The 22,115-nt window shown below is 41.9% G+C and overlaps 1 protein-coding gene across 7 annotated transcripts in view; it reads right to left on the reverse strand.

The window, feature by feature from the left end:
• The window catches only part of LOC119909150 (neurexin-3b), a 287,510-nt gene extending 267,137 nt beyond the window's left edge, over positions 1-20,373 (reverse strand). For 2 of the 7 annotated variants that reach the window (XR_005445385.1, XM_038727229.1), the window contains exons 1-5: positions 19,339-20,373; positions 14,213-15,355; positions 9,066-9,083; positions 8,648-8,674; positions 6,539-6,550 (exon numbers count right to left, since the gene is read on the reverse strand). Coding sequence is in view for 4 of the 7 variants with exons in the window: in XM_038727229.1 (XP_038583157.1) it covers positions 6,539-6,550; positions 8,648-8,674; positions 9,066-9,083; positions 14,213-14,909 (754 nt within the window). In the remaining 3 variants the exon portion in view is untranslated. The remainder of the gene's footprint in view (positions 1-6,538; positions 6,551-8,647; positions 8,675-9,065; positions 9,084-14,212; positions 15,356-19,338) is intronic. The other 5 variants (XR_005445386.1, XM_038727231.1, XR_005445387.1 and 2 more) reach the window with 3 other exon arrangements.
• Between the last annotated feature and the right edge of the window lie 1,742 nt (positions 20,374-22,115).

Genomic DNA, 22,115 nt, shown 5'->3' on the forward strand with positions numbered 1-22,115 from the left:
GGGGAAAATATGTAAAGGAAATTAGAAAAGACTAAACCTAGTAACAAATGTTATGAAGCCAATGCAAAATCTACATAATTCCTTAACAATGGCTTTGAACCACACACAGAATTGCTTGTTACCTGCACTTTTCAGGCACAATTCTTAATAATTTAGGTCCCGACAGCCCCTGTTCCAGTCCATGGAAAAAATGTTACTCCTGCCAATCAGCATCCCTTCAGAAACAATGAACCGCAGGAGGAAGGAGGTCTGTATTTACAGCTCATATTTTCTGACTGCTTGAGTAGCAGCCGGTCAGTGCTGAAATCAATTTGACCAATGCCCTCAATTTTTAGCAACATTGAAATCCACCTCGAGGATTGTGGTGTAGTTTCAGACTGAGTAATGAGGAGAGGCAAAGTTAAACTCAATTTCAGGGTGAGCATCTGGCCATTAATAGCCGTTTATCAACAGCACGACCAACGTGCGCCAAGGCCAATAAATGCCAGCTGGCGCTCTGAATCCAACGTCTGAGGCATAACAGGAAAACCCGTTTCCACTGCCTCCATGACTCTGCATGGATGCAAACAAACGTAACCCCTGATGACGCACAGTGCTTGTCTATATCTCATGCATTACAAAAGGACAAGAAAGGACCAGTGCCTCATTTTGCAACATGCCATCGTGGGTCAGTAGGGTAATGACTATGTTTAGAGAGGGGGAGATGCTTGAAGTGGGTAGTAATACAAATATCACGTTAGCCTCAGAGTTGCTATAACATTCAAGGGGGTTGTCCCACGAGTGTTGCCATGTACAGCAATAATTCTTTCCAACTGTCCACACCTCAAATGTTTCAACAGATTAATTTTTTTAAGTATACCTCTACTACTGCAATGAATTTGGGCTGGTTGACATCTAAATAGACTCAACAAAGTGTCCAACATGGATCAGTCGACTGAATTTTCTCACGTAAAAAGTGAAACCTAGATATTAATGATACATTAAAAGATATCCTGGAGAGCATTTGGCCACTAGTAGCATGATAGAGTAATGATTAACAAGTTGTTTTGTTTAACGTGCGCTAACGTGCCACTTAATAATGCATCAGCAAAGGTAAGAAAGAAGACGGCTGTAAGGTAGCAAACATGGCTATAAACAAATCAAGGTTTGTTACTGTTTTATAAGGAAGGAAATTAATTCAATGTGTTTTTAGGGCTTAACAATATACACAAAAAGGTTTTGTATAGTCATGCATTTGGCTTTGTACATTACATAACATTGTAGGACTCACGATGGACAGTTTAATAAAAACTATAAAAATCAGTGCAGCAGAACCAGAGATAGTTTTTTTTTTACTCAATGCAGTCTTCAGCCCTGTCACACGTCAATGCATCATTATATGCCACTGGCCAATTTCCAAGCTTCGACACACATCAACTCTCCAGAAAAGCATCAGTTTAATCACATTTGCTCCCCGCGTCAGCATATCAAATAATACAGCGCTATGTGACGCTGTGACACACATTGGACACATACAGTTTGCAACAGAACAAACAAAATACACTATACAGTATATTTCTTGCGACAAAACATAATGTTTCTGTTTATCCATTGGGATAAATAATGTATGAACAATCACTATTGTTGAGGGGAAAGTATACTTGCAGAGTATTGCCTGAAACCACCATGTAACACTGGAAAAGATTCACTAGAAACTGCTAGTAAAACTGTTACTAGAGTAGTACTAAACCAGATATATCTCAATTACGTTTTAGCAAAGTACAGAGAACTAACCAAAAAGCTCTGAGGAGAATGGAAGGAGCTGTACATAAATCCCACTGAAGCCTGGCAGCATCTGTGTACAGGGAGTAAGCACCAGCACAGCACTCCCATCTTGAGCCTGACTGTGATGTAAGTCTCATGATGTCCACAGTACTTTGAACTGGAGAAACACAAGAAAGAGTAAGGAGGAGGAGGAGGAGGAGAGAGAAAGTGAGAATGGCTAACTGGAATACTGAGGCAGACAGAGATGAATAGGGTGGGACAAAGGCAGGGAGGGAGACAGAGAGAGATGGAGTCAGAGTCAGAGGAGGGGTGACAGGCAGAGATAGAATATATATACACAGAGAGAGGCAGGGAGAGAGACAGAAACAGAGAGAGTGCGACAGAGGCTGAAAGCAAAAATCTTGTCTGCAGCAGGACTTTGAGGGGATAATTAGGGAGAGTGACTCCAGAAGTGGAGAATAACTACTCAGTCCTAAGCCTTCATGCAGGGGAATTAGACTCAGGCAGAACTCCTCACACCCTCCCTCCCTCTCTTACTGCTCTCTAAAGTGGACTCGCCCCCCCTTGCCAACTATGTCCAAAGCAACTACAGCAGTGCTCTATCTCTGTCCAACCCTGGAGTCCAAACAGTTTTATGAAATGAGTACAATTATAGGAAACAACCCATACAGCATCCAAAATATAATCGTGTATATTATATGTAAATTAAATTTTGATGAAACCATGTCACTGACCTCTGGATTGCATTATTGCAAGGTGTGACCGACATTTTTGTCTCTCCTCATTGGGTGTGTGAATTCAAGTAAAATTCTCTGACACACTGAGCTACTGTCACACACACAATAGATGTTTTTGTATTCCGAGGAAAGCAATTAAGTAATGCTGGCAGCAAGGCCGGCAGGCTGTAGCTGGGAGTCTCATCTCTGACCTTGGGCTAAACTGTCAAACCCCGATGAACACCATCCAGGTGTCTACTGAAAGCTCACCACTGATTAGACATTCGGGAGAAAATAATGATGTCACATGTCAGTAAGCGCAATTAGGGCGTCCATGAACACGGCACCGTAGTCAGTTTCACTTTTTTTCTACATTAGCAGAAAATATGCTAAAGGAATGGGATTTGATTAGTGCTTTGCGAGCAGCAGGCCCTCGCAGTGGATTAAGTTTGAGATTTAGAGAAGTTGTACTTGAAGTAGAAAGCTTAGTAAATGTTTTAAATTATCGTTTTGAATTAGCCAATTACCACACCAACAAGTACCAACAACAGAACACCGGAAATGTTTTGTCATTGTATAGTTAGTGAAAAATTCAACACTGATGTTGTTTTCTGCTTTCATACTTAGTATTTATCCAACATAATGAAACATACACATAACTAGTGCAAACACAAGCCCTTGTGATAGATGTCATTATCTGGACACGTCTTGTTATGATCACATTCAGAATACAAGATGGGGTCTTTGGTTGGTAATTGGGCTCACTATTTATTTAACATAAAGACTGACTGTCCTATCACAGAATAGGTCCACTGAATAAGTTAATTAGAATTTGCAAACAGATGAAAACGTCTTTATTAGTTAGATATATTTAAAAACAGGATCTTTTAATCACTAATACCTGATAATAGAGATAATGCATGTCCTTGGTGGAGTCTACTCACTGAACATATCTGCAGGTTGAAGTGCAGCATGTTCCTAACTGGAGCAATGTTGCTAACTGGAGCACAGTCCCTGGTCCACTGCCATGGCTTATAAAAAGTTTGCTATGTCGTCAAAGCCATGCATCAAAAGAAGTTGCATCTCTAAGCCAAGAACAATCGGGGCCTCACTGATTGCAAGGGACTGAAACTTTTTCAATAGATGGCTTGGGGTACATGCAGCATTAGTCTCAGATGTGAGCACAGGAGTGACAAGATGCAACATATTTTTTTCTTAGAAATATGGTGCTTTGCAACACAGACAGGCTCCCCTGGCCCCTTCATCTGCAGCACTTTTCCCCTCTGTCTCTCTCTCACTGTTTCTTCATCAGCCCCTCCCCCACACTCTCGGGTCTCTAGGCCCCAGCATCCTACTTATTGTGCCCTTTGACCACTGTGCCTTTTACAGTACATACACACAACTGCAGAGACATGAATCTAATAGCACAGGGACCTGCTGTACATTCTCATTTACCACCCCATGATCCAAGTATTTCTCAATACAAAGTCATCTAATAAGTTATGTAACCTGAATATTGCCTTGGTCACATGCCTGTGTGTTTTCAGAATTATCTCCTTTTATATCTCTGATTGCTAAGTGATTTTTGATTAGGTAGCCATAATTTTGATACTGTTATTCATTCATTTTTCTTGACATAGTTATCCATTCCACGGCTCAAATATTCAATAGCCTATCCAGGTATTATTGCAGGGTTAATACAGATATAGAGACAATCATTCCCACTTACACCTAGAAGTAATTTCCAATAGGTGTTGCCAGTACCCAATCCATCTGATTTGCATGTCCTTGGACAGTTGGAGGAAACTGGAACACCCAGAGGAAACCCCCACCGAAAGGGTGAGAGCTGTGCATCAAAACTGTGTCCTTCTTGAGCTGTTATGCAACAGTGCTAACAACTGAACCGCTGTGGGACACCTCACTACACACTGATCGGCCCACTGCTACCTAATATGCTGATGTGTTACAAGTGTTTGGGAATTCTGTTTTTGGTTTTACTCCATCCGCAGGGAGAAGTGCACTGCAGGGTCTGATACAGTCAAATCACACGCATTGCATTGCAGTCAAAAATTACAAAACGCATAAATATCCTTGACTTGATATCAATCAAGATAGAACGTCACAACTGAGCTTTTGCTAAGCCCTCCCCCAGAACAGGGACTGTCCAATCATAACTTAGCAATGGTAATTAAGCAGGCCTGTCAAGCTTTGGATTGCTTCACATGAAGAAGCGGTGGGCGTGAAGATGTAGTAACACCTATACACAAAGAGTCCAAAGAGTTTTGAGGGTGGTGTCATATTTTTAGCTTTAAAAAAACACACACACAAAAGAAAGCTGTTAGAAATAGATTTAATAGTGTGTTTGTCTGCTCTAACATAAGCCCCAAATGTCAGCATGTCTGGCTAACTAGCTTTTTACTACCTACAGTATTAACCCAGTGTTATTTCCAAGGCCAAAGAACACATCACACTACATTAGATTGAAAGATTGAGGGTTACTGAAAAAAATAGTGCAACTACTGTCCAACTACTACACAATTAGCGCATCCACTGTGCAGTATTTTCCCATTGTGTAGAAGCCGATGCTGGATGGTGTCACAGTTTAGGTAACATTAGCAGCTCTGTCTGGCTCTTTATTGGATTTGGAGAAGTTTACCCTCCTGCAACCCCAGCAAAGCAGCCAAACAGGGTTATGTTTGAAAAGCTTACATGCTTATAATACCATAATATTAGGACTATCTGTAAACTATCATAAAATAGCAATGCTGTTTCTTTATTTCAATGTCTTCTACAGGGTGATGAGGATGCTGAGTTTTTGGCATGATATCTATCTTGTTTGTAGCCATCAATTGCATATTTTATTTTTATTTAAGACCCCTGTTCCAAGACCCTTGTATTAAAAAGGACATTAAAAACTTAACCAGAGACAGCTTTTCAACCTTTTCAACTTAATTAGCTAGCTAGCGCTGATCAAATATCACCAGGGACAGTTGTCATTTCAGCCAGTAAAATCGCAGGCTAAAAAAAGAGATACCTGCTTTTGTCTACCTCAGTATGAAATCAAGGACCTATTATTTAAAAAATTACTGGTAAAGCCATCCTGCTGTCATTGTAAACAGCATTACAGTATGCGCTGTGCAAGGATGGTAAGCTTGACAGGCGTAGCAAATGTAACGGAGGGGGGTGGGATTAGCGAATGGCCACTAGTTTAGAATATTGAACAAAGTCTGTGAAGGTTCTCGGTCATCCAGGTCGTTGGATAATAGTGAACAAAGGCAACTCACGCACACCATTGTAGCAAGTCTCACTGTAGGCCCGTTTCAGTCAAAAAAACGGATATCAATCAAAACAGTTGATCATAATTCATTGTTTTCCACCATCTAGGCACACATGGAGCCGCTCACATGCACACGTTCTCACAGACAGACAAACACACACAACATGCATGGCCGCACACAACAACACAATGTATCACATGGCTTTGATAAATAAATAATGAGGATATTCTCTGCACGTTTGGAATATACAGAAGCCACTGCTATGACCTCATTCACATGGAGCCAAATGTCAGGTCAAATTCACCAATCAGCTCCTTATCAACAGACACTGAACTGTCACATCCAATTACACACTTACACACACAAATGCTTGTATACATGTACGCCTCAGAGTCTATTATTAATTTTTACTGTTTGCAAGAGCACCGAATAATCCATGTTAGAGCTTAGTCTCATCATTTTATATTAAATGATGAGTGAAAATCACTTAGTCTCCAGCACTGACACCGTATTTCTTTCCATCTCTCCGCTCAATCACTCATCCTTCATGCAACAGTGGATGTGGGCGCTCGTTAGCTGGAAAGCGTCGAGTCCCCTGATTTTGCCTTTCTCTCTCAAACACACAGTCGAGCATATGCACACATGAACACACATAATGAATGATTAACCAGCGGCAGCACAAGCGCAATATTCAAAACACACACACACACAAGCGCAAGCACACACAGCTCTTGCAGCGCAGATAAGAGCAGTACAGTAGAGAAAAAGGAATTGCTGTACCTTTGTTTCTACCTACAGTTTTTGGCGAGGAGAAAGGATCCGTAGAGATAAAAGAGGGAAGAGTGTCATCCCGCGCAGAGCACCAGAGAAAGACAGCAAAAGGTGGGGATAAGCTATTGTTAGTCTACAGTAAGCCTGTACACTGCCAACTGACACTTTCATGCAAAATGTTGACAATCATGCAAATGGTGGAGAAATGGGAGAAGCGCATGGAGGCAGCACACAGCAACTGACACTTCATAATTTTCTTTTTTCACAGCAGAAAGAGGGCAGAGCAAAATTAATTTGCACATCCTCTTAAATAAGTTGTAGCTTGGTGACTTCTTGAGGGCCACACAGTGGCCACCATTGGTCGTGTGGCTAGTTTTCTTTGTTGCAAAATGGAAACAAAGAGGAAAGCTCTATTGACCTTGCTTGTTATTTAGAGGAGGAAAAAAAAGGCCATGAGGAAAGGGTAATATAATAGCTTTCTCACATTTGGACTCTCCGGTTATCTCCATTACCTCAAAGGTCAGCACTGTCAAGACGGTTTACAATTAGTCAAGTTCAAAGTTGAACTCTATCTGAAAGCACCGCAGGGATTTACTTCACGTTCGCATGCAAATCCAGAGATCTTGAGGGGATACTATTGAAATGAAATGATCTCTCTACAAAATGTCACGGTTATAAATGCGGGTGTGACTGAGCCCTAACACAGGCCGCCTCCGCATTGCTCGCTCTTCAAATTTTCCACCAAACCCTATTGCCAAAAAAAGACTTTTGATACTGGACGATTCTGCAAAATCCCAGGTTATGTTCTGGGATGTTTGACGTTCATCTTCCTATGCAGACAATGCAGTTTTTAGACTCATGTGACTGAAAGCTACAGATCAACTACTAAATGAACCTGGAGTTAGGATTGTCTTGTCAACTGCAGTTTCCAAGGTGAGTAATTAAATCTTAATTTTTATGCCAAAGTAGAAAAGAAGTCCTAAAAGTGCTAAGGAAGAAATGGAAATTTGAACTACTTTGTGATTTGTGATACTGGGCAATAAATAAATGAACTACAAGTCCATGACAGTTAAGCAAACTCCATGACTGAAAGCCTTGGTCAACTACTTATTCCAAGATCAAGAACGAACTTAAAACTTTCTTTCTATTTCTGCATATGGTGACTACGGTATGGTTTAGGTCAGGGGAAGATTGTAGTTTAGGTGAATAACCTAAAGATGAAGGTAGAGCTAAGGTTAGGCAACGAAAACGCTTGGTTACATTTAGATGAATACAATGGCTATGGTTTAAAATAAGAGGCCAACATTAAATGTTACATTGTGACAGTGATGAGACGCTAATCTTGCGTGAAAAGTCTGACTAGCAACACACCCATCCACCACCTCAAACTTCACACCATTACTTCATCCTTCCCACACCACTTCCTATGTGGTGGATGTACATGTAAAGTGTAAATTGTACACTGCTGATTTGTCCAATATGAACACACCTACAAGGGATAGTAGTCTGTTTTTTCTACCTATGTACCTAACCATGACACTTCTTGTTCCTTATTTTCCTCTTTTCCCCTCTCTATCTCCTATACCCCTCTTCTTCTTCCTCCTCTAAGCTGTCTCCCATAATTCCAATGATGTTCTTATCCACCCTTCTGCTTCCCTGGTTTTCAACCCCCCTCCCTCACACCCTCACCCGCCACCCCATCGCTGCAGAGGTCGAGCAGGAACAGTGGAGTGTGTCACTGCATGTTAGCTTGGGAACTGAGAACAGTACACAATTATGTAATACACAGAAACCTGGGTGAAACAAGGGTGGGGAGACACAGAAGCAGAGAGAGAGAGAGAGAGAGAGAGAGCGCAAAGAAGGTGTGATGAGGAACATGCCATACCGCCATGCACCCTTCCCCACTAACACACACACACACACACACACACACACACACACACACACACACACAAAAACCCTCCCACTTCTCTTCAGCAACAATGGGAGCATTGCAACACACAAATGCACATGGACAGGTAGTGAAGGCACACAGCATAAAATTGCGCCCAAATCCAAGCCAGGCGGTGAGTGAACAAAAAACATAACAGAGCTCTAGAAAGTTAAAGAACAGAGTACCTTGCTCTGCCTTCAGGTGTGCGAGGCCTTGAAGAGAAACATTCAAACAGAGAGGGACAGAGAAATTTGAGAACAACAGCACACCAATACTACAGCTGTATTGTCATTATGCATGCTTTGCATGATGGCAAACCATGGCAAATCATCACACTAAATGCAAAGCTTTCCCAAGTGCATTTGAAAGCTTTCTGTTGAAACAGACAAATGGCTAATACAGCAAGCGACACAGTATGTGACTATAAAGTAGCTCTGCAGGTTGTTTACTTAATAAATGTAAACTATAAATGATATACAGGTATGTTTGTTTGCCTTTTAAAAGTAAATGCATAAACATTTTTAATAGATTACATTACTTTATATGAAATGAAGAACTTTTGGCACATTTTAACTGAAACTGTGACTAGCCCTTGAGACTCACCTGGTTTTCTCTGGACTGCTGTGGAAATGTCACAGGAAAGAAGAGAAAGCAAAGAGAAGTCCTGCATTAGCAACACACTACAGCTGCTTTTGCATGTGGTTCTAACATGCAAAACATAGCACACTTCTAAGCACTGTGTTTCCATGTAAGGAGCAAAGAGCTGCCCCTTGACATGCTTAATCAAAATAACTACTTCAGTATAAATCCCTGTGGAGAGAAACACATACAATTGCATCTGTCCCCTCTTCTGAGTGGAATCAGATTGACATTACACCTTTAGCAAACAACTCTTTAAACAATTTGAATATCGTTACAGTAACATAATATTCCACATCTCGTATCACACAGAGTGCCTCACACACATAAGAAGAGGCATAAATCCGTGAGGATTTATGGTGTTGTGAGGTTTGTGGATTTTGCGAGGCTCTTTGTCAGACCCATATCTTTCTCCACCACCTCCCCTTTTGCCCCTATAACCCACCCACCGTTTTCTGCACACTGACCCAAATTCAACACAACCCTTGTGGTTTTTCAGGGGAATGCTCACTGTGGGATTCCCACAAAAATAATTACAATAATATTAATAAGCCAGGCATTCAGCTCCATTCCTTGCGGCAAACATCCTCACCAGGATCTCACCCGTGGATGACACCTTGTGGGTATTAAACATGCCAGTCTGATTTAGGGCATGTAAAAGATCACTCAGTGAATTCAGTCTCAGTTGTATCTGTGGTTACATGTTGAGCTTTTATCCAGCGTCCTACCTCTTTAGTTTCAGTCCTGGTGCTTGTAGCCTAAAATGAATTTTGAGAGGTTTCTGTAATCAGAGCCCCATGAGAGCATCAAGGACTGACAAGAAGAAATTAAACAAATCTTGATCAAGACAGACTACATTAGACATTTTAAGTGTTGGCATTAATACACAATATCTGATATTAATTTGACTCACTACTATGCCTTATGATCTCTGCTCAGGCTGCACAGAGGCCTAGCCTGATTCCCACCACTGGATATAACTGGGGATTTTTTTATACTATAATTTAACAAACTCAGCAGAGGGCATAAATATCATTTGAGAGGAGGCGCATGGAGACAAATATTATAGAAGGAGCTTGTGAAGGGGAGGTGAGATTTTTTTTGTTCCTTTCCTTCTTTTAGGGAGTCCAAAATGGCTGCTACTTCTACTCCCACACAAGGATGACATTGGGAGAGGAAAGAGAAGGACGAACCATGGAAGTGGGGGGATGGGAGGAAGTGGCCAGCTGATGGACAGCAGCACAGCTCCAGCTCTCGAGAACTGGGTGACTTAAGACCCCTGAATGTATGTGCCTGAATGAGCAGGCATGCGTGAAAATGCTTGCGCTCAATAAGCGTGCAGATCCTGTGTGTGCGTTGTGTTGTGTGTTGAACGCTCAGTTTCCACCATGTAGATAAGACCCTTTCTCCTGATGCGACAGCGCCCAGAACAAGCCAATGTGCTGTGGAGGACATGTGGACCAAGCGTAATCCTCTGCTCTATTTTACCAGCAGCTTCACCACTCAAATCCAAACATAATTTTCAGCTTGGGCACTAGACACAAATGCCCTCTGCACTGGAATCAGGCAAGTCCCTGCACCATTTTTTCCTTTTTTTCTGCCCCGACCTACTTTTTATAGTAAGATTATTGTAACTGTCATTTTTTCCATGTCTGTTTATTAATCCCCAAAGCTAAGCCTGAAGGCACCATTTTAGCACTTGCTTAACAGTTTGCTTGCCCTAGCCTTCAATTACTAGCCTTCCATCAAACCAGTGAATATTTTTAAAGCAAAAGGGGGCCTTAAACTGTTCGTTACAATTGCAGGATGTGGGATTGCGACAGAGGAAATGGGAGGCTGTTCTACATATTCATTAAACAATCCAGTGCGACTCTTAATAACCTTGACCTTATGCATATCTCGTTGTAAGTGGAAAACTCTAAGGTATTCAAGGGACTTCATAATGTCACCCCCTTTAATTTAATTGAACTGAGTGAGGGACACTATTCAGATCATTACCATAAAAGATACTGATATTTGCGCAGCTAATAACAGGAGCAGAATCAAGCTGATATTAATGATGTGTCAAAGAAGAAGTTTAAGAGTTATCGACGGCACACACCGCATAGGGCCCAAGTTACGGCAGCGGATTTGCCTGCCAAAGTCGACGCATGCGGAGAGCAAGTGGTGAGCGGTGTCTAATTTCAGCTCATTGCCCTGACACAGTTAGTCACACTGATACATCCTGATTCACATGGGAGACAAGACTGAACATGTGTTTTATGGCCAACTGTTTATGGTGCTAAGCTGCTAGCCGAGCTGGACGGTTTGGGAAGAGCTGCAAGATCTCGGAGAGAAGCAGGACTGTCTCATGATAATCACTGTGGTGTAATAATGATGCTTCAGCAGTAGGCTAACCCAGCAACCACATGATGCAAGAAATGCGCACCACAAATGGGCAATGAGTGCGGGAATATCTGATGTTCTTTGGCACAAGGGGCATAAACAGGCTCTATTCTACTTCCCCATCCTATTTTCTTGTCTCACATGTTAATTCTGCCCACTCTCCGTATTTCCCTTCTAGGCCAGTGGGCTAGCAGGCTACCATTAGAAATACGGCTGACAAAATGCTTCCAAGGCCCAGTCCCCTCAGTCAGTCAGCCATCTGCCCATTTTAGCGAGCAGCTCCGGGGCCTTGTTGCTCCGTGTCTATGTGCGTGCACGCCTGCAAATGCAAATGTGTCTGAGGGTGTGCATGTGAGGCCCGGGCCATGCAGCCTGATAATGTAACATATAAATATTCACAGGTTTGACAGATGGCTTTCATTGCTCATTAATGCACATCATAATCAACAGTATGCCGACAAAGACAGGTGTGCTAAGCAATTGTTCACGTCTCTGCAACCAAATGGCGAAGGTTTTATCACTCTGAATATACCCTGAAAACATTAAGTGCTTGAAGACTGCTTCAACAACAAGTATTATGGCACTTGTAGACATGTGGACCTAAAAATAAAAAAAACCTGTGCTAGTCTGCCGACAAACAGTTTGAATTGACGGGGGTGTTTGTGCAGGCATTTCGTGGGCAAATTAGCCGTCTCTGTTCTCATTATCCTCCTAATTATGGTTCCCTATCTCTGTGGCATAATCAACAATCATCCACATCAGTTAATGGGGAGGCAGAAAAGAGCAGCAGTCAGATCAGCTGGTGAGCTAACACGACTCCACTTCCCGCTTCGCTCTTCTATTTCTTGAAAACAGAAGACGATGGGGAGAAGGTGTGCCAATAGACAGAGAGAGGAAGTAAGCAGGGGTTGGTTGTTGTACAGCAGCTGACCTCCTGGGGACAAATTGGGGTACAACAGGCCTGTGGTGAATACATTCATCACTTTGCTCTGCCCTGGGGCTGAGATATGACCATATCTTTCCTTGTTCGAGCTGTCTGGCTGAGTCGTAAGCGCACTCTGAAAATCTTGGTTGTTTTAACACGAGAAATGTCACAGTTCCCCTTTCAGCTCTCAGGAGGCTCTCAGACAAATGGACCACCTCCCCTTCCTCCTTCATCAACTGTTTGACAGAGGCAATGAGAAAACGTGATGAAGTGAAAAGGGGGCAAGTCTAGTCCGTCCGCTTGACTGCTCTGCAACCAGCACATCGCGTGCTGTCCTGAGTGATGCCACAGGCTAGCGCCTGGGATTTAAGCTCCAGACAGCTTCGTTTCAGCAACAAATGATGGGACATATTATGAATCCAAATACAGTGAAATAGCTGCACAAAAATCTGAATAAATGCTTATACTAAATGCATCAAATGATCACATCTCAACTGTATTAGACACGGTTTAAAATAGCTTGCAAACAGTGCTGTAGCAGTCAGTGAGCATTCCCCTGATTTTTGGCAAAATGGAGTCATCCCCCAGCCATGTCAGTCTGATTCAGACAGGCAGGAAGTGGGTCAGCACTGGAGGAAATTTGACATGGGTCTGTTCACACAAAGTAATCTTTTACAGTCCATACACATGAAGAAAAGAGTTAGGCGTGTAAGATTGTGGTGAAATTGTGTATTCTCTGGATTATTGGTCTGCCAATAAAAGATATTGTGACAAAAATGTAATGTGTGGAAGATGCAGGTTGTAACATTAAGCAGCCCTCAACCAGCAGCAGCAATGCCGCACAAAAATTTAAAGTAGTTCACTCTATAGTACAAGAAAAAGTATTTCCTGAAGACTTTTAAAAGTGGGTCCTGCATTATATCACTGTCACTGCCATTTGATAATATATGTAAGTATCAGCTAAATACAAAACTGGGTATGCATACAGTTTATCTTTAAAAGGTGTGGAAATATAATAGGGTAGAATATTGTTAAAGTCTTGCATCTCATTACACTCCTCAAAAAAGAGATGACCTTGACACACAAGCAGAGGAAAAAATAGGTGTTTCTCATCCAAACATTGTGTGTACCTTCAGGTCCCTGCACCACCATCAAGAGCTGAATACATTTAATGGAGAAAAGAGAACTGGGTGTTGTAATTTTAGTAATATCAGCTAATACCGTATCTACCGCTTCCTCATCAAAAGTAATAACTGTGAAGTGAGAGGAAATGCTGAGCATATCACATCCAATTTAACTTCCACATGAAATATGAAGACTTTCCAAAAAAATGCTGCAAGAGCAACAAGCCGGAAAGAAATATTCAGATTCTATGACCTGTGTGAATTGCATTGCAAATGTTTATAATGTGAGAGCTTGGGCTTCATATAAATGACGCTGTTGTGTAAATACTAATTTGCAATCGATTCACATTTTTCATGGAATTTCTTAAAATTAAGTTTGGAAAATGGAATCTATAAATTCAGTTGTCATTTGAGATTTATGGCGTAACAAAATGCTCGCCAGTTTTAACCCATACACCACGAGAGGATTTTAATAACATATATCTGTAACTGCAACATATATGAAATAGCAAATACAGCATGAGGGGTTACTACAACAATTTTATACATGGAAGAAGACAACAAATCTACTGTTAGGTCAGATTCTAAATTTGTAAAGAATCCCTCTGAATTTTTTACAAAGATCTTAATCAAAATTCAGGGCTTGACACAGAAAGCTCTGGAGCCAGCCCTCTTACCTTCAGTGCAGTATCGACCTACATATCCAGTTTTGGAACAGTCACAGTAGGTTTCTCCATCTGCCAGAGAGCAGATCCCGCCATTCTCACAGGGGTTCTCTGTGCAAAGGCCCATCATCTCCAAACGTACTTTCTGACTATTGATTAGTGTGGGCAGCTTACTCCCATAACTGAGGTCTGTGATAATTCCCTTGAATGGTGGTAGCTCGCGGACAGAGGGCAGGGTGATGGCAGATGTGCGGATATCCCCCGGGAGTCCTCCGAGGAAGAGGTCACTTACGATCTTCATGAACCGTCGCTGGGGCCGCACCTCTTCCGTCTTGGTCTGGCCATCCACGGCTAAGCCAGTCCGCAAGTTATGCCTGTTGATGGCGGCAAAGTGCCAGCGGCTGTCATTGACCATTTTGTCAGAGGTGATGGTGGTCTCAGCGCAGTCGATGCTGATGCGAACCTGCAGCTTACCCTCGGATATTGTGAGAAGTAGAAAGTCGCAATATCCGCCGTCGTCAAAGTAGAGCAGCAGGCCTTCTGATTCTGAAGTCTTGAACTGAAATGTGAGGTCACTTCTGGAGCTGGCGTCCCAGCGCAGGTAGCGAGCCCACTGACCTTCAGAGCCAGTAAACTCCAAGCCTACGCTCAGGCCCAGCACGGTAGTTAGCAGCAAGAGGACATGCCCAGGTAGGTTGTTAGGATTCATTGTAGAGAGTAACAGGATGCACCAGAAGAGGGTTTGAACTGGAGATAGATCCTCAAAGTGATAATAACATCTGATTATCGTTGTGTTCCAGGATTTATCAGCTGAATGTTACATTCCACACAGATAATTCTAGAGTCAAGCAGAAAATGCAATATCCTTTTTTTTTATTTCTGAGGCAGATCTAATGCTGATAATGGACAGGATCGAATCTTCTCAGCCAAGTCTATGCAGAGATATATGGAAAAATATCCAATTTCCATACAATGTGGACAGTCAAAAGTGCCAAGATGGAGGTGATCCTTAGTGTGTTTTGTCAGTGATTCAGGGCTGCATTTTGCAATGTTTCTTTGAGGCGACTTCCTGGATTGAAGCACATAACCTTCATTGTTGGCCCATTTCCGTGCCCCATGGTTTGACCTCCAGCTTCAGACACACCTTTGACAGAACTGCGGAAAAAAACAGATAGTTTTAAGCAAAGAAATTCAAGTATTTCACATATAAGTGACGAGAATCACTAATAATGAATGCATAAACTTAATAAGATACAAAAAAAATTAACAAAATATCCTATATCTAATCTTACGCTAATCCAGTACATAAACTCTGTAACAAATAGATCATTGTTAAAACTTAAAATGTTCCATTTTGATTGACACTGTATGAGAGAGTAATTGATTCAACTCTGATGTCATGTTTAGGCAGCATTTTGTTGTTTTGTTACATTACATTAGCATATATTAGCATAATTAAGTCAGTTTACATTTTAAATCTTATTCAAAAGAGGCAGAACAGAGGGGAGCAGTGCAAGCATTTGTGCCAACAAGTAAAATATACAGTAATGCCTTACAGATAAACAAAATCATGGCTATGAGTTCAGATCAAGCTGTAAGAGGATACTGAGAGCACTTTTTAAAACAGATTTGACTCTCCATGTGGCCATTAAATTACACTAAATAACCACTATTAACATCCATTAAAGGTTTATGAGCATTTTGATGCTGGGTTCCCTTTCTACCAATTACCCATTTTATTTGGAGATCAACTCAAATAATCGTTCAGAGTTTGAAAGCCTTAATTTCAGAGCCAAATTCAGAGATATTGGTAGCGCAACACAGAAAGTTTGCGGGGGGGGGGGGGGGGGGGGGGGGGGGGTACGTCTACGAGACTGCTGTTGCTGATTCTGTGATGAGTGAAAATCCATTGAGGTGAGCCAGAACATGTGTTAAGCCTCAAACGTTAGCCTGGTGTCTGTAAGGGCCTGCTGGGATCCTGATAAATATGACTAATTATCCACCGCCACTCTCTCTCTCATTTGCATGTCTTTGGGGGATTACAATCATAAACAGCTATTCAGAAAGATGTTAGGATGGCACCACTTTATATTCGAATACCACCAACAATTTTTTTTTTTCTGCCTGCGAATTCAAATTATTTCCATTACCAGAACCACTGACACTGGTATGAAATATTAATTAGGCCTAGCTCACTAGCCCTTGCTTGCTACACCTGTACTCATTCTGTTCTGTTTAAACTTGCTCAGCAGAGCTAGAAATGATTCACATGGCGAAACCTTATATGTGTGTGTACTCCTCCAGCCCTTTGCCCTTGCAATTGTTTTGGCAGTGGGCTGCCCACCAGACAAACACATTGTCCAATCATGACAGTAGCACAGAACCATGCAACACAATAGGGCCTATAACCACCTGCCCTGAATAGTTAATCTTGCTGCAGCAGGCGGGCTATTGAATTCTAGTAACTGATACCTATGCTAATGCACTGTGTGTGCATGCATGTGTGTTCCTTTGCAGGAGTGTGCGTGTTTCTCTGACAACGCTGGGTTGCCTGGCTGGATCATTGTCTTTGTCTTAAAAGTGACTGGGTGAGACAGCAGAGAGGTTAAAAGGTTCTGTGTGGTGGAAATAACCCTGAACACAGCTGTGTCAATCCAACCCACCAACGATAGAGATGTGCTGTGTGTGTCCCTTCAAAAAGCAATGCTTGAAATGCCCATGAAACTTGAGATGCCAGTCTCCAATGAAAATTGGCCCTGGCCTCAATTCAATTAACATGACTTATTGTGTGTATTGCCTAGCTGAGGCATCAGGTGTCCCTGTGAGTTGTAGGCTCATATGTGACAGAGAACGCTAACAATGCTAACATGTACTTTCTCAGTTAACTAAGGCATCATTGGGGACTTCTTTCCTCCCGTGTAAGAAATAGGCTACCTGGTTACACCATTTAACCCTAAATACAACATTTTAAATTAGGCTTAAACGCTGACTCATTACTTGACATTTGACAAAGTCCTATCAGATGCCCATAACCTGCTAGCTAGCCTTTAGGCTGGGATAAATGAGGCTAATGTGGTGAAAAGTCACATTTCACACTAAGTATTTTGCTGACACTTTCTCCCACAGGCCTGTTATGAAAGATGCCCTTCAGCTAACCTGACCCCACCCTGCTAGCCTCCTCACCAGTCCTCGCCCTGGAGGACAAATAAAGCTAATTAAGGAGCTTTTCTGGGCTACTTAAAGAAGTACGTGTGTTTAACGAGTATAGACAAACTTGTTTTCCTCTTGTTAATTAACAAAAGTAGGCCACACATTAGAAAATGTAAAGGTACATTATCTACCTTGACGTCATCGACCCTCAGCAGTAACGTTAGCTAACTGTTAGCTCTTGTTCGTGATAGAGTTATAAGTAGGCTACGCTAGAATAAGCACATATTTTCCGGTATATATACACGTTGAATTATTAAATAGAGCAGGATATGAGATAACCTGCACAAGATACCGCCACTGACTGGCCATAAATGATGCAGTGATGCATCCAGCCCGGGTGGTGCACATTTATTGACATGTTTTGTAATATAGTCTAGCCCCCATCACGCGCTGGAGACCCCTCTATCCCCCGCTGTGCTCCCTGTCTATCAGAGGCTTCAGCCTGGAGGAACGATTTAATCCGACATCAGTCACAGCAGACAAGGGTATCCAGTGGGACTGTGTCCGGACCTGCTAGTCTACTAGTTAAACAAAGTGAGGTCCGGGGACCACCGGGGGCGCTTTATGTGGGCACCAAGCAGTCACCAGCAAAAAGTGAATGACAAAATTTGACCATTTCACCATTTCCATTGACTAGACAATGAGTTTATTACTAGTTTATTGAGCACGCGCTACTAAAGCTAATGGTTCCTCGAGACAAATAGAACTTATTTGGGGACCCCAGACGTTATGGTCTGCCTTTTCAAGGTAATTTTAACTGCACAAAGTTTATCACAGCAGCATTTAATTTTGGCACCAGCAAGGCCGCTGTTGTCTTAGAATGAATGGGCATGTCAGAGTTGTTCCTTCTATCTGTCACCAACATCTGTGCAAAAATCACACGAAAGACTACTAAAGGCACGAATTATATGCTTTAGATGGCAAAAATAGCTCACAATATAGGCCTAACAGCAAAATTACGTAATTAGGTCTATATGGTATAGCATTAAATATTATTATTATTGTTGTTGTTATTGTTGTTATTATTATTATTATTATGGCCAACAGTCCCGAAATAGGAAAATAAAGGTGGGCACCGTTAACTCGGCAGTAAGCGCAAAGATTCCTGCAGGGATATTAAATTATAGTGATGGTATGGTGTTTACTGAAAGCCCCGTTGAATTTGTAAATCCCACACTGGCAAGCTCTCACGACTTGAGTGTAATAACTAACGTGGTCATAGATCATAAGAGTCATTTTGACCGGTGAGTGGAATATTCAGTTGAAAGTAAAGCGCTTGAAAACCCACTAGAAATCCGACCCGCAGCCCTGCACCGATGAATAAAACAGCGGGCAGCGTTTTCCAGCAGCGCTCCAGCTCTCCCCCTGCTCCTCGCACGGTGGCAGTCTGACTGTTGCTCAACGGCTTAGGAGCCCTTTAAAAAATTACAAAGCGAAATTTGAACAGGAGTTGGATTTAGATATCCCAGAAATAATTTGTAAATCAAGAAGTTCTATCAGTTTCTGCGTTAGCATTTCCGGCATCTGACGCTCAGCTCTCCCCACTGAGAGATCCGATTCAGTGAGCTGAAACTTTCCGTCTCAACGCTCCTCACTCGTTCACCGCAAATTTAATTGTCACAAATTCAGCACTGATGAGTGAATGTGGTCTCTCGAGATGTGGTTTACCCACAAATCACCCGCTCTTCTGTGGTTAAACTGCGGGTGAGAGCTTTTAAACTAATTGTTATAGTCATCCCGTTGCGCTTAAATCCTCATCTCAGCTCAAACTCAACAATGTCACATCAGATTCACAGAAAAGGTGCATTCTTGCAGCTTCAAAACTTCAGAATCCCACACCATAAACACCTTCATGGAACATATAATGCGTGGGAAACGGAATAAAAAAACAAACAAACACGAATAGCTCAGTTTTAATCTGCTCCTACCTTTCCGTGCTGAGAGACGATTCCGGACGGATAAAGCCTATCTATAAATATAGCAAATTATAATAATCCAGAGCAGAATTCCATCCAGAAACCGCAGTATTTTTAATTATAGTCTGCCCAGGGCGGTGAGATGCTGATGCTGGTGATGAGGAGGTTATTATAAGTGAGGCGCGGTGGAGGGAAAGGCAGCGGTCCTTCTTCCCCCAGCTCAGTGAACGCGCATCTCTCAGCTGGGCTCACTCAGCGCAACTGATGATGGGCCCCTGGATTTCTCCCTCACTGACGCTCTGACCCGCCTTCTGCACAGTATTCTGCACAGTGGGGTGGGGGGATCGTTCAAATTGGAGAGAAAATAAGGAAAATAGCCCCTCAGGACAAATTACCAATAATGAAATCTCTTTGTTGCGCACAGTGCGTGCAGAACGCATGCACACTGAGCGATCACTATATGAGAGGGAAACTTTTTAACATATATACATACATAACTTACATTGTCTCGTTTGCCTGTGTGGCAGACAGGCTACATTTACAATGTAAGGGTTTTAAAGATGGCCACTGACAGTCGGGTGTCTAAAGGCTTTGGCTTTGCTTGCCATGGAAGTGCTTCTGTGTAATCCGGGAATTTTAGTACAGTAGCTGCCTACTGCTGCTAATAAAGAAAATGGTTAACATAGAGTAGCAAAATTTGGCTTGTTTTGAAATTAAATTCTACATGTTTTAGCACTGAGCTTGCTTCCGGATTTAAGCAGCATGGATAGCACCCTGGCATTAAGACTGCTTGGGCAACGTGCAGAATTGCAGCTCCTTTCAGGGTTCAGCACCTAGGACAGCACCCGGGAATGTTGTTGGCCCAGAAGTCCTACTGTCAGGGACCTGTCCAAGGTGCTGACAAAATACTGTCAGGTGCAGAGAGCAGAGGAAAACTGTAGATGGGCACTCCCCTGTTTTCACATAAAATATCACAGCACTTAAAATATTCTGGTGCATTTCTTGTTATACAGGTTTACTGCTGATATTGATGATTGTTCTTGCTGTTACATGATACTAATCTAAAAACAGAGTTTACAAAGTGCTACAGAGATATAAGACAACAAAAAAACAGCACAGAGTTGAACAAAAAAAAGTAACCGCATCAAAGCAAAATTTAGCATATCTAAGTTCTGCGGGCGTCTGCAGAGCCTTGAAGAAGTGTTCAGGGACCTTTAGTGCTGAGTCTAGACTGAGGGTCAGTCAGTGAGGTCCTGCCTTGGGGACGACCTGATCTCTGACTTATGGGAACCCAAGAGGTCTTCACATATCTGGGCATCAGACCAAGTTTAAACATGATAAGTACTTGCAACCAATGTCAAGATGCTAAATCTGGAGATACACTGACTTTTTCTTTGGCACCAATTCAAATCCAAGCTGATACATTGAGAAATAGCTCGAGGCATAGGAGTGACTTTTGACTGGGACAGGACTAGAGGGAGATGAGAAGAAAAGCATCAATGACCTCCTCTTGTTCTGTGAAGAATACAACTTTGACCGACCACCGAGAGCTAAAGAAATCTGTGTATTACAGCAAAAAAAAAAAAAAAGAGAAAAAAAGAAGCAAATTTACAATTGTGTGATGGAATTGTGAAATGATCTGAAACAGGCCAAATGCTCTGCAGGAAGCAATCTAGGAAAAATAAAATAAAATTAAAGCTTAGTACAAATATGACCCACTGATGTAAATAATTGATACTGATAATGATGATGGAATTAATAAAATGTGACCCCTTTTGTCTTTTGTAAGGTCTGATTAGGTTACTGTAGGTTAGAGACTGACTGCTGACTAGTGAGCCTTGAAAATGAATCCAGATAAATATGTTATTTGTTAAGATCCATCCATAACGACATTGTAAAATATGATCAAATTGTAAGGATTTTTCTATAGTCAGAGTTTTGTTTCATTTTAAATGCACCTGTAACAACATGTTTCTTTCATTTTTTTGTTTAGTTTTAATTTGTGTCACCCATAAGTGCTTCATGCTGACTACTTTAGATTGCCAATGCATCACTTGGCCAGTGCATGGGTTCGATATTAAAGCTAATCCAGTGACATATTAACTAGGTGTTAGGGGCTAATTAAATCGCAGCAGTGATGAGCAGATCAGCAGCTCTCTCTAATGAGCAATAACAGAGAGAAGACAGACAGTAAAAAGGAAGAGTGGGACAGAGAGCGCCATCTCTAAAGGAAAAAAGAGTTACATGCAAACATTCACAACCCATTAAACACAGCATGGCCAACCTTCACAACCCCAACAAAAAATGCATGCACACACAGTAATTAAACAAAAGGATTTCTTCCACAAATGCTAAATCACTGAATTGAATGAATTTCCAGCTGCCACAACAACTGCTGTAATTCTCACAATGTATTTTATGTGGTATAATGCAAAACATGTATAAATGGATGAAGCATATTCCTACTGCATAGAGTGGCTCGGAACCGTGCTTAGTCATCATGTAGAGGAAGCGAGTGTAGCAGCTGTGTGGTACATTGCCGTGACATGTGAACAGCCTTTAAAGTCAAAGACATGACAGGTTGGCCAGGCAGTCCAGGAGGGGTTTCTCAGTAGTGTAGTGAGACAATGCCATGTCTTTCACTGGTTTTATGCCATTTCTCCATTTTCTAGACAGTGAATTGTAATTGAAACCCAAATTTCTTAAATTTCTAGGATCACACACACACACACACACACACACACACAAACACACACACAGTCACTAATTTCTAAAGAAACCATGGACTC

The sequence above is a fragment of the Micropterus salmoides genome, unplaced genomic scaffold, assembly GCF_014851395.1.
Source record: "Micropterus salmoides isolate LMB-PRFRI ecotype aquatic unplaced genomic scaffold, ASM1485139v1 Ms_hic_scaffold_18, whole genome shotgun sequence".
Classification (NCBI taxonomy): domain Eukaryota; kingdom Metazoa; phylum Chordata; class Actinopteri; order Centrarchiformes; family Centrarchidae; genus Micropterus; species Micropterus salmoides.